The following is a 19,086-nucleotide window of genomic DNA, read 5'->3' on the forward strand; positions in this document are numbered from 1 at the left end:
GTTCTGTACAAATAGGCATGTGATGCTATCCCCATCATGAAACAAGTTTAAGCGGTATTTACGTGGTTCTTGCATTAAAACAATAAAAACATGCAGAATTTTATGGGGAAATCTGTTTTATAAGTTGTCACCTGGATGACCTAGAAGTAAACGCATCTTAAGGATTTAGGTTGTGAGAATTTTAACTGGATTATATCACAGAAAAGGTTCAAGTGGGGCCTTTTTAAAATTGGCATTTGAAGTCGGTTAATTGAAATGGCCAGATCGATATTACGTTACCCAGGATATAGAATATTGAAATCGATATGAATTTTGACTCAGGCCTTAATTGTGTTGCCTATGCCTGTGTGGCTTATTTAACGACGCTACCAGCTTATTGGATGATTAATGAATAATGAGTCGGGAAGGTAATCGAAGGAAGCGGTCGCGACAAACTATTAGCTCGGCGTTTTCGAGAGACTGAAGAAAACCACGAAAGCATCAACTAGAATACACGATCTGCATGACAAGGTCTGAACCCAGGACCTCTCGACTACGAAGCAGGAGTAATAACCGGTCCTTTGTTAACGTTACTTTCATTAGGTTCCGAAATTCATGATCGTGTTTTGGTGTTTGGGACCTCCATATCTGAAACCAGTGAAATATTACACGGAGTAGATTATTAATTGTATGTGCAGTCCACTTACCTGCTGACAGATTTTAACATAGTGGAGTTTGCGATTCTATCTATATGTGAGAAAACTCCGGCCATTACCTGTTAACCTCTGGAAGTTTTTATTGTTTCCTAGTGGCTGAAGTCTTGTTCTATACAGTCTTTTTGATTAGAGAAACGATTGTAAACGCTGGGGCATAGGAAGTAGGAAATCAGTGCGACGAACAGGTTACGGATACTTTAAAAGGTGTGAAAAACAGGGAGGGGAGGGGAAGGAAGGTGCAGCTTATATTCTATTGGTATCGCTGGCCATTGTTTTGGTTCGGATTAGATGGCATCCTACAACTGCGAAGCAAGCGGTTTTCCCACATAGGACGTCCTGCAGGCTTCTCCTTGTCGTGCAATTACCATGATTGCTTTGCTAGCTGTTTTCTAGCGATGCAGAGACCGGGGGATTGGGTGGAGGGTTAGGTTGGTGAGGGAGTAATTGCTTCATTATCGTAGCCGTGCTGGAGTTGCTATTTTCCGTGCTTTTGTGTTGTTCAGAGTTTGCAATTGAACTATTTTAGGACTTTAGAGTATTCTTTAATGGAACAGAAATCTAAAATACTTTCAAGGATTGTTGGTTTTCAAAGAAGCAATCTTGGCTATGGTTAAGTACTGTCATGAAATGTGTTTCTGTGTCTAATTTTTATACGAGTCTTGAGTAGCAGTTATTACGACGATGATTAATTCGTGTTTTATTTAACTACGTGTTATCACCGCATTATCTAGCGTCGAATGTCAAGAGTGGTTATGAATGGTGAATTCCACAAGTAATTCAGTAAGTGATTGTGTCTTGCTTTAAAGTGGGTTGTATATTAATCTGTGCTCGTTTGCAATAACTACCATGAATTACCACAGAATGTATGGGGTTGAGAATTATATCTGAACCAGAGATCTCTCGAATACGAAGATAGAATTTGAACCACTCATCTGTGGCGCTTTTTTTGGTACGGCACTTTCCATGACTGTAATATGCATGAAGCTGGTGTTACCTGAGTTGCTTCTAGGCCTTCAGTTTCGTAGTGATAATTGTGCCCCGGGAGCGTCTGTGTGTTATGATACGAGACCATTGTCGCAACCTTTGAAACTGTTAATTTAGTATTCATAATTAACCTGGGACAAACAAAGACAACCTTACTTGGTAATCCAGACAACGGAACACATTTTTTCCCCATAAGCTAATTCCATCTTGCTGTGTGCTCGTCTGCTAGTCTAATGGCTCTCCAGGGAAATTGTATGATGAAACGTCTTTGTTTAGTTTCACCGGAAATCATATCCTTCAAATTGGGAGCAGCATGTGAGATTCCATGTCTGTAATGAACATTGGTAGCTGCGTACACAGTTCATCATTATTCTGGGGATGAAACTTAAATCTTTTAAGGTCTCACCTAATTAGGCTGAAAGCCTTTTGATAAAGTTTGAATGTTGTATGTATGGTATTCGTCGAATAAAAGAAATGAAGCTGTATCGTGTTTCCATACCATTGACACGCTATTTTTATGTCTTTTCTTTCGGTTTTCAAAAAGATCCTCCTTTATTCTTAAGAAACGTACTACATCTGTTTACTTCGTTCCCAGGAATCTTCATTTCCAATTGTCCACTCACTTTTTTCACTAACGTTACGCCTGATCACAAAAATGTACGTGTTTTTTTAGTGCCTCAATTGCCTGTTTTTTCTCCTCCTCTGAAATATTTTCTGCTCTTTTGATTCCAGCATCCGTACCCTTCGGAGGACCAAAAGAAACAGCTGGCGCAGGACACGGGTCTAACGATTCTTCAAGTCAACAACTGGTGAGTTGAATTGGCAATACATAGAAGGCATTCGTCCATTTCTTGTAGAAAAAGGTTGCGTGCCCTTATAATACGAAGAATAAAAGAAAACAAATGCATGCAGCTCTTAACACCCCCATCGTCAGTGTACAGACTAGAAAAATGTGGTGAGATTTGAGGTCCTCACGGGGATGATAATGAAGGTAGCTATCTTCTGGGAAGTTATACCGCCAGGGCCATGCTTATGGAGGCAGTAAACTCCTCTGAAACGTCGGTCAGTATCTACTACATTACATGGCTTAGCATCCCAGAAGACAGACATCTTCGCAAAAGATTTGGACGGGTCAATTCGTAATACAGAATAAGCGTATGCATTTTTAATTTAGTCTATAGACCGAATCTGAATTATTACCCTAGAATCCATAATAAAACCATTAAATAGGCAGTAGAGTGTCGAGTTAACTCCATGAAGCACATTCTTGAGAAGCTTGCAGTCTCTCAGTCAAATCTGCGTCTTGTGTTGCACCGGAATGTTTATTGACGTTTTCAGAAACGCCCGTTGAGCCCGAGGCCATGTTTGGAATTTCACGAGATTCTAGTTCTACGGCAGTGGATTGTTACCCCCCCCCCCCCCCCCTCCTCCCAGGCGACAAGTTGTATGACCACCCCTTGTATGATGTTTGCGACTGCTATTTCAATACGTTAGCAGCTGCGCTCAGTGTATCTATTCGCCACGTCGTGGCATATCTCCCTGACCAAGTAGCTGCTAGACTTCCCTTTTATGAAGTCGTCATACCTGTAGTATCAACCTTACTGAGATCTGAAAGAGCCTTGTTCCTTGTGGTGACCCAAAACTCAAGGATTCGCTTTCAGGACCTGTTCTGAAGGTCCTTTAGGATCCAATGCTAAATAATGTTTACTTGACATAGGTCGGTGTTTCATACACCCTGTTGGAACGTTTACAATACCGTGACAAGGTAAAAGTATGGGGAATTTCCGTTTAACCTCCAATTAACTACAAATAAGTAAATAATCACCACACTGGAGGTGAGATTAACTTGCGCACTGTAAGAGATGAATATAATACTCGCTTATGTGTGATCACTGCCGAAGTTTTCACTGCAGCTCTGGTAGCCGATAGGTTATCTTTTTCTCTCTCGAAGCGTGGTTTGTGTGAGTTTGACGCATTTAATCATGTTTCATTACAACCTTTTTTATCACAGAACACAATTAGCTCTAATGTAGCACAAAGGGACATCGGACTAATAACATTTAAGTGAATTTCGTAGTTCTATTGTGCTCTTACTGGCTATATGTCATAGTAATACGACTATTAAATTTGGCATAGGAAATCCACTGAACTTGTTTATGGAGTGGCAGTTATTTTATCCGCAAAATTAAATTAACATCTACATGAATTCCGTTGACATTGCGAAATAAATATCATGCGACGTTAAATGTTATAATAACAGATATGTTAAATAAATTAATCAGAATGTAGTTTCAGTAATGTTTACTTGATTCAGGTAATTTTGTGGTTTCCTGTCCGTGATGATAATCTGAAGGCTTTTTAGTTGTGATAGGGTTAAAAAAATTTCAAGTTGTTAGGCTTTACGTTTTTACTTGGATACGATTTGTGAAACAAATTTCTCTCTCAAATAATGTGAAACCAGAACTGCAAAAGTTTAAAATACATTATTGCATAACCTAGGCTAACATATCAGTTCTAATGCACCTTTGTTCATGGTCAGTGGAATTTGGCAAATTTTCGATGTGTATGAGAGAGTCTTTCGATCTTGTCATACACTGAGAATTTGTACAAATGAGAACGGAATTATAAGCGAACATGAAGCAACTGACTTTCAGAGAAACATTTTTTGCTCGACTAAAATATTGCTGTCACAAATAACGTCCACCATCTGGGAAAGGAAACATAACTTATTACGGCAAGATGAATGTACTTCAATGCTAAAATGAGTAGACGTGACTTTCATGAGGGTATTCTCACTCCGTTATTATAATTATTTAAGTTTGGAATTGTGTTATAATTTAATAATAATTCTCATTTTCGCGATTTTGGTTTCGATCTGATTAAACGAATTAACGACTCTTATGCTAAGGAATAATTGCGTGTGACATATTGCTGTCTTGAGCCTACGTCTCTTCCGTCCTTTTCCGTAATGAAACTTCCTAGTAATATAGCGAAGCTGATCTGTATAGGATATGTTGTAAACCTGCACTAATTGTGGTTACAGGAACTTAACGGTCCATATTTTAACTCTGAGGGTTTTTATTCACTTCCCAGAACAGACACCCCTTCATCATGCAGCTATTATTTGGCAAACGATAAATGCTTTTCCTGCCCTGTTCGTCTCATTCTGTATCTGATGCACCTGTTACCTCATTACAGCCCAAAATAATAGCTTGCCGGGAATTTATTACTTTAAAAACATTGCCAAGAAAGAAATCTCGAAAGTTGTTTAGTCAGGGTTGTGTGTCAGTGCTTTAATTGAACACAAATCAAGTTGCTAAGTCGACGTGGAGTGATGACCGACAATCCATCAGAGCTTATTCGAGCCGAAAGTGTTAATCGTCTGCAGAAAAGAATTCTGGGAGGGCAATGGCGTCATATATCCACTGCAGTGACAAATCAGTATCACGAGCAGATGCTGTGTGGGGGAGTAGTGACAATTTTTAGAAACAAGAAAACACTACAGGAACTCAACCGCTGAACAGTTTTTCGTGAAATTAGATACTTGGAAATTATATTAAAATGTATTAACAACACGGTCCAATTTTGATTAGACGAGGACAAAAATAACTAGCACTTTACTCGAATACCGACCTTCGTTTCTGCTCAACAAAAAGACTTTCGGAACCCCCGGAGGTGTCCCCAGTCATAAACTAAGCAACGCAACCACATGGGGAATCCGTCACTCTAAAGTCATAATCCAGTCAAGCCGGCGCGAGATACCCTGCCCACTCAAAGTCAGTGGCATCAGACAACTCTGACGTCACTGGTGCAAATCTTAAAGGTCAAAGGGCATGGTTTCATGGAACAAACAGCCTCTCACAAATACTTATACCACTACAGTCGAGCATTCTCTTCAGGCAACGGAGCGAACGCGTCAGAATTGGTACGCTGTGCGCACATTTCCTCACTTGTTCCTACAGTAAGGTACACTCGTACGATTTCTGTACCAAGATTAGTCGTATTTAATCAGCTCCGCGTGTATCCGAATGTGTTTAGGCTGCAGGGTCAGAACCTCCAGTGCAGCGTTACCATCGTGTGCCCTTTCATCCATTGGAAACAGGTTATGCAATCGACCGAAGGGTTGGAAGGTGGTGGAGGGAGTTACGTGGTTTTGGTATGAGGGACCGGTGGAACGGGCAAGTGTAGAAGGTCCCTGGTTACAACGCACACATAAATGGAAAACGGATTGATTAATCGTAGTAATTACCGATCAGCTTTCCGTGCTAATTAGATCTTCTCCCTCCCGTCCTCGCTCGCAGTGCGCCTGCTGGCTTCTCTCCCCTTCGCCCGCCATACAACTAACAATGGCGTCCAAATGAGATTATTTGCTGAAAATGGCGATTCCTCTGCAATGTGAGTGCAGAGGAATGGGATCCTTCCTCCCGACTACACGAACCAACGAATTTCATGGCGCCCTAATGCCTGCATTTGTTTGATATGTAAACTGGTAACACGAAGACAGGATACAGAACAGAAACGTAGTTTGGAACTTTGTCGCGGTGTTGGTATTACATTGCTTGTGGCAGTAAAGGACTACTAATTCTGACGTTAGGTATCCCCTTAGCCGGTGGGGGGGGGGGGGGGGGGAGGGTTTAAGCAGTTAAACACACATGTTTAGCTGTCTGAAAAAGAGGAAATGAAAGGTACCTTTTTGTGCGGTACGTGGATTGCAATAAGTTAGGATTCAGCTTGTGAAAAAATAATAAATTGTTCTAATGTAGGTGATTTAGAACATATTAAATTACTCCACAAAATTATATGTTCGTGGGAGAATAAAATTAATTTAGTAAGGCATAACTTAAGGCCAGTTTTTAGTAAAAAAAATACTAAGAAACACCTGCCATTTTGCAGTATTTTTTTATTCTGCATTAAATAACCCTGTTGTAGTTTACATACGATCAACATTCCAATATGGGGGGAGATGGAGAGTAATACACGCCCTTGTTTGGGGAGAAAGAGAGCAATGCAACACAGCTTCATTGTCGCATTAGAGTCTAGAAAGTTGTACTAATGTCATTCATGCACAATGCTAACGACACAGAAAGAGTGAAGTGCGCTGAAATTAAATTTTTTGAGTGTTTCGATTTATATCGTGCACTGACTATGACTTCAGTCACTGTGAGATCAACAATTTCTGTATCCGAGGATACATAGTGCACAATCCTTTCTTGTGGTGTTTGAAGGGAAAGCAGAAGACACACAAGATGAGTTCGACTCCTGTCAAGTTTGATTACTTTGCCGTAGAGGGGAACTGGGTTATGTGGCAGTATTGGACGTAAGGGGTGGATTGCAATCATTGTCGGGTTGCTTACTTCTTGCTGCCTGTAGTAATCTCAAAGGGGAAGCAGCTGCTTTCTCACGACATAATTATCCCCCAGGCTGAACAATCAGGCGATCAAACAATCGACTGCTTCTCAGTCTGTGTACCCGTGATTGTTGGATTCTGAAGTGCTTTGAGAGGGCCACATGCCAACTAACACTAATGACAAGACAGACGTTGCCTTCCGGTTGCTAGAAGCAAAAGCATGTGTAGTAGACAAGCGTACTGAAATTAATTTTGGCTTTCTAGAGCATTAGAAATAGGTAGAGGTGCTTAGAATAATGAATGCTTGGTGTTGTGATAAAATTTGGGAAATCTGATAACAAGGTTTTGAACTTGTGCCTGTTGTAAGATTTTGTTATGTAATATGAGAGTTTAACCGTGTGTTTTGTTGTGTTTTTTTAATAAACAGTAACAAGATACAATTTTGTTTGGGACCGCATTTAGTTAATTTCCGTCTGCGAAGATCATTTGTAAGGAAATCGTTAAGTGAAGTGTTTAATTCGAGTCGCGAATTCGTAATTCATGTCGTAGTCCGTTTGCTCTCTCTCTGACTTGTGGTGGTGGAAGAGGTTTTTAGGGCAGGGTTTGATGCTATTGTCTTCCGTACCGTAACGTTCCATTCCCGACTCCCCTGTTAGTTGAATTCCAACGGCTGGAGATGACGCTGTTTGCGTTTACGACGCAGTACAGTAGTTCTTAGTCTGTCTTCCCGCTACAAGATCACTTCACTGTGTTGTTGAGGGGTGAAACTTCCCGGTATGTACGGAGCTGGCAGTGGGATATAAAGGAAGGAAGGCGAATTTGTGGTAAAGCAGCCCAGTGTTCCGGCTATTGTGTTCTCTGTGTCGCGATGAAACTACGTGTTGCTACTTGGACTTGCAATATCGGGGATTCACAGAGAACAAGACGTCTGAGTGTTAGTAATTAACACCGAATATAAGATTACATTACAAGCTGTGTTAAGTAGATACAACCGGTTGATTATATGTTTTAGTTGTACGCCATGCTAAATATTATTAGGGTTATTGCATCAAGGAGGATGAAATGGGCAGGGCTTGTAGCACGAATGAGACGTCAGGTATTCATACAAAGTTTAGGTCGGTGAACCTGAAGGTAAGATGGGAGTAGGTGGGAGGACGATGAAATTGCGTGTGAAAGAAGTAGAATTCAGAGTGTGGACTGGATTTATTTTAGTCTGAGTGGCAGGCTTTTGTAAACACGTTAAAAGGACCTTAGACTTAATAAAAGGTGGATAATTTCTTAACTGGCAGAGAGACTATTTTCTTTTCAAGGACTCTACTCTATGGAGGTAGTTAAAATTGCGCAATCTTTATTTCGTAGACTGGAATTCAGGTTGCAAAAGCTACCAACAGATTTATTAAATCGTTAAAACCCCTTCAGGCATGACGATATGATTTTCCATGTCATATTTTATAATGATGAACGTGATAGTAACACGAAAAAGTTCTGTCTGACAACACGCTTGAATTGAGTCGCCGTGAAATACTAATATCTAATACTAAACATATGTAGAAAGAAATTAAAAGATTACGATGTTCTGTAGAACGTGTGGTGTTTTTCTTGTAAACGTCTCAATTCCTATGCACATATTGAGGTTATTGGACAGCATTAAACATGATAATTATACATTTTTAGCCGTCTTTTCATTCCTCGGTCACAAACAAGGCTAAAATATTGACGTAGGAACTTACACCTGGAAACTGAACCGAGTACTTTGTTACTTGACGATGGCTGTGTTCTGGGTTGTTGCAGGAAGCACCTCTGAAAATTATGACAACGACCCCTCCCCCTCCAAAAAAAAACCCAGCCATCTTCATACTCGCCGCCGTGAAAACCCCAGTCTCATGTTATGATGCTTGTTCTGCTGTGTCTAGCCACAGTACTTTATTTAATATTTATGTATATGTGAGCACCGTTTCTTAATACGGTCAGTAATGCCACAGTTTAATACGTGATTATACTCCTTGCTTGTTTGAAGTAAATGTAATAATTTAAACTGCAATAACAATCAGGAAGTACAGTACTCGTCTTCAGTATCACAACACGCGTCGTGGTGACTGGCAAACGATTCTGCGAAGTCTCGCAAGTTACTTTTCGGCGTCTCAGTGCTATCTGTCATCATAGCTGCATTGTCCATGAAGAACCACCCGCTGTTTTCATGGATACAGTCTCTTGTGTTTGTGAGTCTGACGCAGCGATTACTGGCGCAAGGCGTCGCCGTCTACTTGTCCGTGACGTCCTGGCTGTTCCGGTCACTTGAAGACACTATCTGGTCATTGTTCCTCAGCTATTGTCATGGCCACTTGCTTTCTTGACTGTTGATGGACGTGGTTGATGTTTCTAGCACTCAACTCCAGAAATGTTCTTGAATTTATTTCTTCCGACATTCTTCGTGCTTTCTTTGGTGTGAAAAGTTTATGACCTTTTGCTTGTTATCTGGTGTTCCTGGTCTATGAATCGTATGTAATTAACAAACCTAAACGTAACATATTGCAGTTTTAAAGCAAGTTCTTAATATTTTGTAGCTGAAGATACTAAACTCCCTTCTATTCTATTTTGCCATCATCCTGCTCAGAATATTTTGTCTTCTGCTTGTTACCCAAAAACGTAAAAATTAACATATGCAAAACTGTATCTTTTTTTAATGTCTTGTGTGGGTATGAAATTTGGTCTGTCACGTTAATTGAAGAGCACTCATTGAAGATGTTTGAGACAGGGTGCTGTGGAGAAAGGATCTGTTTGAACCTAAGAGGGATGAAGCTGTAAAAGACTGGATAAAATTGCAGTGATGAGATTCATAATTTATACTGCTCAAATATTATTATTAGGTCGATAAAATCACTGACGATAAAAAGATCGAAACATTTATGGCCGAGATGTGAAATGCTCAGAAGGGAAGAGACAAGTGGGAGAATCTAGGCACAGATGTGAAGGTGATAGTATGAGAGGATGTGGACTGGGTTCATGTGGTCAAGGATGGTGACCGTCTGCGGTTTCTTTCGAACATTATAATGAACATTCGGCGTTTTTAATAAGTAGGGAATCTTTTGACTAGCTGAGGGGTGTTAGCATCTCGTCAAGGACTGTTCTGTATGGAGTCAGTTCTGTAATATTCTGCCTCTGTTTGTTAAGGACGTCTTCAACCTTCTTAGAGGTCCATTGAAAAGAGAAATATACCATTGGCCTCCGCCAAGAGAATTAACCACATGACAGTAGAATGGGACGTGAAACAGAAAATGCAGCAAACTGTGGCATAATGATAGTTTACATATTCTGTAATACAAACCCCTCCAAAACGTTGTGTTACGTGCGAACTTATTTTCATTGCCTTTCCTCGTTGTTTATTATTCATCTCACCACCACATTTTCCATTTACTTAGCCTGTTTCTCATTTCTCCCGATAGGCAGTGATGACAATGATGTCATAACGTTGATGACCTTCATGCTCTTCCTCATTTCCCTTAGCATATTGCCTGAGTCTTGAAATCACATTTCGTTTTCTTTCTCCAACCCTCACAGTCTCCTATCACTCTACTTCTTCTTTCTTTCTTTCTTTCTTTTTTCCCTCTTCTGCGCCGTCTAGATCTTCCTCTTGTATTCAGGAGTCCGTGTCATCATCATTTTTCATACTCCATCCCATTACCGTTTTCATCTCATTGTCTTGGTTCGGGCTGGAAGTGTAATCTTTTATATTATGTACAGTGCAGTAGTGCCACACGGTATTTCCGCCTGACCTGGGGCTTGGGGTTGTTGTCGCATTGAAGAGAGCGCGGCCCTCCACACGTAAAATATCGCTTGGAGGTGAAATAGCTTATCAACTTCTTCTCCCTTCAAAATAAAATAAGAAAGTCTGTGTTTGCTGCAGTCGCATTGCAGCAAAAGAAATCGTTATATTTTTTGTTGGCAATTTCCACGTCGTTTTTGCCCATTTTCTTAACCCACTTTATGCTCCCTTCTGCCTCACATTTCCCCATCTTAGTTGGTCTACAACTAGCACGTGTTAATATGATCAGTAGAGAAAATAAGAATTGTGTCTTTACAATGGCACGTAGAGTGGTCCTGCTCTTGCCATAGTTAAATTAGTTTACTCGACTCACGAATCTATATAAAAATAAACATACATACAAACTGTCTACACTGTAATGACACTAGTGCCAAACGCGTTTCGACCTCAAGAGGTCATCATCAGTGGCAAAAAGGGGAAATTAATTAATTTAATAATCTGATTTACTACACGGTATGCAAAGTTTTAAGATCACGAATCTATGTTCTTTTTTTAAATTAATCCGAGAACAAACGCTTTGAGTGTGTGTGGCGTTGTCATTTAAAACGTTATTCCGTTTTCCAAAGTGCGTAACGGATAAATCCGCATTCATAAAGAAAGCGTCGTCTTCTTTCCAGTTTATCAGAGTCATAATTCACTTGTTTCGCACAGTTCTGTTAATAAGTTCTCATTCTTACACTTCCTTTTTTAATCTGCTTTCAGCGCCATCCACATCTTTTACTGCGTACTTTCCTGTTATTTCTTTCTGCATCTCTCTGTTCTTTACTTGTGCGTAATACATCATTCTATACAGATTTTTACCTCTTTATTTCTCCAAGGTCTCTAGCCTGGTCCAGTAATGTGACTTCCAGTGAGGGTAGAAGGAAGGAAGAACCCCCCCCCACCCCCCCACCCAGTGCGTCTTTCATCTCTTTTTCTCTCTTATCTCCTTGTAATTTACGGGTTCGTTTTCATTGTCGTCGCTCTGAGTCCATTCCCTGCTGGAGGAGAATCGGAGTGGAGTCACTCTCTTTATTTATGGACCCTCCATCCACTTGCATCTTTCAGGTCTTGAATTTGCCTTTAAACACACGTATAACGACGTATCTACTGTACGCCTTCTGTTTTTAATATACTATCGTAAGGGTTCGTTTTAAATGTGTTTACCTGAGAGGTGGGTATGGCTTTGCGGTCTCCAGGCGCTCCATTTCGTGTTCGACGTTATTTTTGTTACCAGATACATTTCAAATTTCTGGTTAAGAAATCTGTTGCTTCACTTGTGTATCTCCTGAGCACAAAGACATTCTCGTTTCACAGGTTAATGAAGCGACAAGCTTCCTTTTCGTTGCCTCTCCAGGAAGTTCTCGAACCGCACTTAGTTGTTTGCAAAATGCTGGTGGAGATCGATTTATTCCTAGTCTGTTTAACAACGCTTTAAAGTGCTCATATTATATGAATTACAAATTATGTTTATCGAAGCTTTCGTCGCCTATTTTAAATTACTGTCCCAGCATTAGCGACTAAAGCCACACGAAGCGTATTGTCTAGGTTGGGCTGTATCTGGACCAAGGTATGAGCGCTTAACCTTCAAATCCGAAGCAGGAATGATAATGACTCCATCTCGACGTTCAGTAGTGAAAATCGTAAACCGAAGATGAATTTTGTGAACTTAAGAAAAATTATTTTGAAACTACGTTTAGAGATATTGTTAATGACTGGGATTAATATTACTTATTTTATTTATGCGTAAGGAGTAACGATACTCTTGTCATTTGCTGTACGCCTTGTCGCGGTGTTTTTATATGAGTGCACACAGCATCTGGACAGGAGGTCATTCCTTGTCAACACGAACGAACACGGAGTTCGATATCGCAATGATGGAGAGTTCCAGTCCACTGCATCCTCCGAGACCCGAAGGCGCTGTAATGTTTTTCTGGCTTGGTGAGCGAATGGCTCTCTGCGGGGTAATATCAGGGCACCTAATAGCTTACCAAATAGCCTCTGAAACACATTTTTAATGAACTATTGTAGTAGGAAATGAAAATAGGGAAACAGAACCACCAGTCGTCCGCTGATATCTCTATTATCCACTACAGAAACATTTTTCTCAGTTGCAAGTACTGAGATGTGTGTGCAAGCCAATCTAATTACATTTCTCATTTCATTTTGGATCTTGATAGGTGTTTTCTATTTCTTTTTGTAAAATATGTAGTTCCAAATCTTACTTCAAGAGCTATAACGGCACATGAACTGTATTAATATTAAGACAGTTTATAGTCATTTTTAAAATAAGATTACAAAGTAACTATGCTTCTTTCACTCCAATCGGTTTCTTTTCATACGCTGCATGCAAATGGATGTATTGGAATGGTAGAGAGGAAATAAAACAAGATTGGCTTGAGAATGAAAAATTTGAATGCATGGGATGTAAAAGGGCACAAGTCACACGAACCAAACGTTTGGAAAAGTGGAAAAATAAACTGTTTTTAACGTTTCAAGTGTTAAGAATCGAATAGCAATATTTCTGGAACCGTAGATAGCAAGACTCATACATGAAAATTCTGTTACCATGGTTTATTTATCTGTTAATTGTCTGAGTGGCATTATTTTTGTCTTTGACATGTGCCCGTTTTATCCCCTCGCATTCTGTTGTTGTACAACTAAAGAATTGCTATCGAAAGCAAAATAAAAGAAAAGAAAATATACTTCAGATAGATTAAACAAAACTTACTTTTCTACTCTACAGACGTTCAGACAGTGTTGTTAGTATGAAAAAGGTAATATATTAAGCCTGTGTTCCCATGACCAAATGCAATTTAACTGTTGGATTAGCGTACTTATTTTGCTAGGTAATAGTAATTGGATGGGATCTTATTATTGTAGCTATGTGACGAGACTGTCTGTCTGCCTGTCTCTGGAATCGGACCTTCTGTGACGGATCCTGTGTCTATCCCCTAGATGACATAGGCTTATGAGTGAATATTGAGCAGCAGTGGTATTATAGCAACACGGGGAAACAGTAAAGCTCGGAGAAAAACTTGTTTCAGTAACATTTATTCCACCAGAAATCTTGCATTGACTGACCTGAGCCGGGCTTACGCGGCGAGAAGCCGTCCACTGATCTGTGACAAGGCCTTGAATCTTGTGTTATTCGAGTCACTGTATTTTGTTGCAGTCAATTGTAATATGGCACAGGCTATTATTAGTATCATCATCATCATCATAATTACTTTCTTGGCATTGACAGTGTTTCTGGAAGTGTATGTTCTGTATCATCGTCGAAGAATAGTTGACTTATGGGAAAAGAGTTTGCAGAAATAGACAAATTATTAGATTGAAGCTATAGGGCCCATCTAGTGTCCTATACTGTAGGTAATGTGGCCCGAGCGTGAAGCTCACAACTCACCTATATCTATTCCGAATTTAAGAATGCGAGGAGTTTTACATCGCCTTCTGTATTTCTTTATGGTGTGATATTTAAGCGTAGGGGAACTTTGTCATGTTTTACAATTAAAGTGGTGTCGCGGTCGCTTGAATTGCACCTCTGAAAAGAATGTAAACATGATTTTTCGTCTTCTCTCATAATGTAAAAATCCTGCTTTCCTCGGTGATTTGAAAGGCTTTTTGAATTTTGTTAGGTACATTCTTCCTTTCATTTGCAGTGGAAATCTAATAAATGAACCGTTCGCTGCAAGACCTCGTTCTGGATCACAGTCAGCATTAGGTCCTTACAAAATATAGTTTAATGTATTAGCATCTGCTTTCGGTTTGATAAAGTATGTTTATAATCACGTCATATTTCAATACACTTCACCATTGTTGGCATGAAGCACTGCTTTTAATGAGTTAACCTATTTGGCAGTCTTAAGGACTGCCAGCTCCTTGTATTTGAGTTGTCGCCTTGGGACAGCTTTCAAGGTAATCTCTGCATTACGACGTGTAGGGCATTTTAGTACAAGATAACTGCCATGCAGGATCTGAGAGCAGTTTACGAAAATGTAAACTTCATAGTGGCAACACGTTCTCCATTACCACTTCATATGACCGGCAGACAGCTGTGAATATTCTGAAAAAGGCGAAAATAGATGTAGTGTTGTTACTCGGCCCATCGGTTCCCAATTGTCTTGTCGTACATCTCAACATTTCCTCGACTTTCTCATTTGATCCATTAGACTGAAGAGCTTGTCTCAAGTGGCTACATGAACATTTTACTTCGTAACTAATGCGCTGTGAATTTTATGATTTTTTATAAAGGAGTTTCTCTCCAGCATAGCAAAAAATACGCCGTTATAGCTCATTCAGCAAAATGACCCGTAACGGACTTGACGCCGGGGGAGGATTCCTTATAACTTCATATCCTGTACTTACCAAGAGAAAATTTGGCCGGAGCGTGAATACGACCTCTGTCTTCCATTAGTATCGGTGTTAATAAAGTGTAGTTCTTTATGTCCAGACTACACGGCGCTAAAACCAGAAGACTTCGTCTTTAACTGAATTGTAGATGTCAAATGAAAATTTTCCTTTTGGAACTCAACTTTGTTAAATGAAATATTACTTTGAAGGGCTTTTCTGCATTGCTTGGTCATGAGTTCTGGAAGTCAAAATCTGACACAGTGACTGGTTAGTTTTGAGTGTTTTGAAATGCGTGGATATTGTTTGCACAGAAAGGAAATTTATGATATGTGTGTATGTTCCTACATAAGACGGCACTGCACTGTTCCAGCTTGTATATTTAATTCTTTCTAAAGACGCACACGAACGTCAACATTTCGTGTTGACAGTCTTACAGTACCGGATCTTAACTGATATTTTATTAAAAGCGCATAAGAGCTTCAACACGAAAGGAAAGGAAAAGCTTCTCCGAGTGGTAAAAACGTACACTATAAATTAAAGCTAAGGCATTCTGTTTGGTTAAGCATACCCTTTGTGCGCTACATATCGATAGGAATCGCTTGATTACGTAAGATATTGTCCAGATGAATGGATCTTTGTGTTTTGGATCGGAATATCTTTCTTGTAATGTAAGAACAATTCAGGCATAAGGCTCAAATATATAACTGCATAAAATATGGAATTAAACTCTTAACTTACCTCTCGAATACCAATACTTGTTAATTTGCTTACAGCGTGCTTTTATTGTTGTTGCAAAAGATCTTTTAAAAGAATTTGTATTACTTTTTCCATACATTATTAAATTTGTTTAAAAATACTAGGATATTTATAACCCTTTTGTTGCATTTAATTCATGTAACTGTTTCCTGTTTTGAAAGTCCCTTGTTTTAGTCCGAGCTGGGAGATTAGATATCCTAATTATATTGTTTTGAGATATTTTTAGCAGTGCCATTCTAGACAAACCCCTAGGTATGTGGACTGCCCCATTGTGGGCTGTGTCGTGTGTGGGGTGGTTTTGTAAATGGTCACCTACGTTTCGGAGAAACTTGTGTCATACATCGTCCCTATCTAGTCAGTCTACACTGAATCTGCAGACGGCACGCCCCTGAAACATTGATAACCATCTACAAGACTACACCACAGCGTCAACACCCAGATAACCGCAACTCATACTTACACCAATGTGGAAACCGCAGATGAAAATTTTAGGATAATACCTCGAAATATGTCAGTATTGATACTCCGTACCAATTCTTAATTAATATCCATACCATACCACGGGACCATTCGTCACAAGGTAACTTCAGTAGATGATACTGCTTCGTGAAGTGGGCTAATAAATAAGCGAAGTCTTTGTCGAGGCTGCTGCTGTGTACTGTGTTTCTGCCCGTTTCATTGTTTGCACAGGCCTATCTATATCTTTGTCCCGTTTTCTACTTGATTTTACTGTTTCCTCGATATACTTTGTTTCTGTACATTTTTGCCTCCCATTGTTTCTGCTTCCCTGTCTTGAAACTTCTCCTGTCCCTGTTTCTCTAGCTTACAACCCCCTTCTGTGCTTTGCCACTTGCAGCCTCCGGAAACAGCTCCCTCGCTCCGGGTGCCTAATTTGCCGGAATGCTTCTCTTCGCTTGGCCTGAGCTGAATTATCCGCCCTGAAAACTTACAGCAGTAACACAGTAGCAGCAGCGGCGAGTAAAACACAAATCTGCCCACTACCAACATATTCTTTATCACACAATCGATGTGAATCATTGAGTACTGTGTTCCTGATAAATAAAGAATCACACTTGGAGCTCTCAGCTTACCACCACTTCGTATAATACTGCCCTGCAGGACCATGAGTCTTCTTCGCTGTTTCTTATCTATTTCAGGAACAGAGACTGTGGAAGTTATTCTACCATGCACACAAAAGAATAAATTGTCAGTCAAATCATTAAATGCGCATGAAACAAAAGAATAATATATGTAATTTTAAGTTTTGTAACGAATGATTAGTTTTACACATTTAGCGAATATTTTATTACATAAATATTGCAGCGTTTTTATGTTTGTATTTGTAAGCAACCAAGAACAGCGAATATTCAGGTCTGACATTGTCGAAAATATAACGTAATACTTTCTGATTTTGTGCTAAGCTTAGTCAACATAGCATCACGTTGAAAGTCACTCTCCGGTGTTCTTTAATAGAATGCACTGCTGTTGTAAACAAAGATCCTTCAAACATGAGCTATTTAATCGTACTTTTGTAATTTTTGGATTAGGATTTTCTGCAATACTGTGCAATATCTTGGATCATTGGTTTAATGCCTATTTTGAACCTGTCATTACTTCCTCATGACGAAGCAGGAATTTTCGTAGTGGGCGGCACATTTCTGTGACAGGCGAGAGTCCGGCCTCATGTATCCTCAACAGGCTGAACCCCTCGCTCGCCTGATTGACAGAGGACGTGACCCAAAGCGGATGTGACTTGTTTAACAGTGCAGGCTGTCTGTAATTGCTGGACCAGCACGGGCTTAAAGGCACGTTAATTAGGTTTGGGCGCTCGCCATGATTCTAGCAGCCAAGTCAAAAGTCGGATTATCGTTACATGTCGGCAAGAATTATCAGTTCTGGGATGGAGAGAATAGGTTGATTCTGGCGAACAGTATCAACACATCATCAACCCACATTATTACAGACAGGACTGGTTCGAAATGTAGATTTATTTTTAATTAGGTACTCAATTTACGCGGTCGACTTGGACTCTAGTCCACATGTTCACCATCAGACCTTTCGAGGATTGAATAAAAATGTCTCACGTAATCCCTGTAAGGCATTATATGATATTAAAATATGTCGCCGTCTTATAACCAGATATCGCTAATTAGAATAAATTAACGGAACATTCAGTCTGACTTTCTAGTCATACAGAAATCATCCATAGATCTACACGAAGTGTGAACCTGTAGAGGGTACGTGCAAAATGTTAGGTTGAGTGTCATTCAAACTTAGATCGACTTCACACGAAATGACATGAAATTTCAGAACAGCTATTAGAAAATACGGGGATAAGAAATTTCGATGTTAATACTGTGACGCAAAGTAGAAAATGGGAGAAAACATAATTACTGATTCTTGGCACTTTACCGTATTTTATGCAGTTAGCAGATTAATCGAGGTTCAAGGACATGCTTTATTCCTTGGTTATATTCCTTTCTTTCACCTAATTTTTCTTCAGATTTGCCAAAACCCTGTTCAAAAGTTTTTCCTGAGCTTCGGAACGGTGTGAGAAAAATATTTAAATGTATCTAACTCTATAAAGTAATTGTCATAAACATCAGTTATCGATCTGAGTTATTTTCGTCTGACGCTTTGTGATATAAAAATGGTTGACGACCCCCCGAACGTCATATTAGTCGGCACTTGCTATTGGAACAATAAAATTGTTTTAGTTTTGTGACATGTTTAAAAGCGTTGTACAGCGTGAGGTAAGTTATGGAAGGACCGCAGAGGAAAAGTTTATATAAGCGTATTGCAGGATGTTTCCGTTTTAAAATCCTTCGTTTTATGAGGTGTATGCTTAAAGTACATAATGTACGAGGTGTTTTCTGTGTCACAAATAAAACAATAAAGCCTTTAGAGATGGAAACCTTGCATGTTTTGTCTCGAGATTATCTCTTATCAGTAAAATTGACACATGTGTTCTGATTTACATCAATCGTACACAGCACAATAATCTTATTGCAGTATGTTTAAACATGTTATATATGTTATGTTAACACACAAACTTCATCAGAATGTTCATCTTGTCTTTGTTACTTTTTTCGTGCTGTATTTACATTACGAAATATGCTTCTAGATTCCTACGTTTTGTTACTCAGAAG

The 19,086-nt window shown here is 39.6% G+C and overlaps 1 protein-coding gene across 16 annotated transcripts in view; it reads left to right on the top strand.

The window, feature by feature from the left end:
• hth (Meis homeobox homothorax) overlaps positions 1-19,086 on the top strand; it is a 650,834-nt gene that overhangs the window by 549,927 nt on the left and 81,821 nt on the right. For all 16 annotated transcript variants that reach the window (XM_022058903.2, XM_087348669.1, XM_022058908.2 and 13 more), the window contains one exon: positions 2,412-2,488. In XM_022058903.2, coding sequence (XP_021914595.1) covers positions 2,412-2,488 — 77 coding nt within the window. The remainder of the gene's footprint in view (positions 1-2,411; positions 2,489-19,086) is intronic.

Source organism: Zootermopsis nevadensis, unplaced genomic scaffold (assembly GCF_977971745.1).
Source record: "Zootermopsis nevadensis isolate Lab colony 2312 unplaced genomic scaffold, Znev_1.0 Znev_ptg000013l, whole genome shotgun sequence".
NCBI classification, from domain to species: domain Eukaryota; kingdom Metazoa; phylum Arthropoda; class Insecta; order Blattodea; family Termopsidae; genus Zootermopsis; species Zootermopsis nevadensis.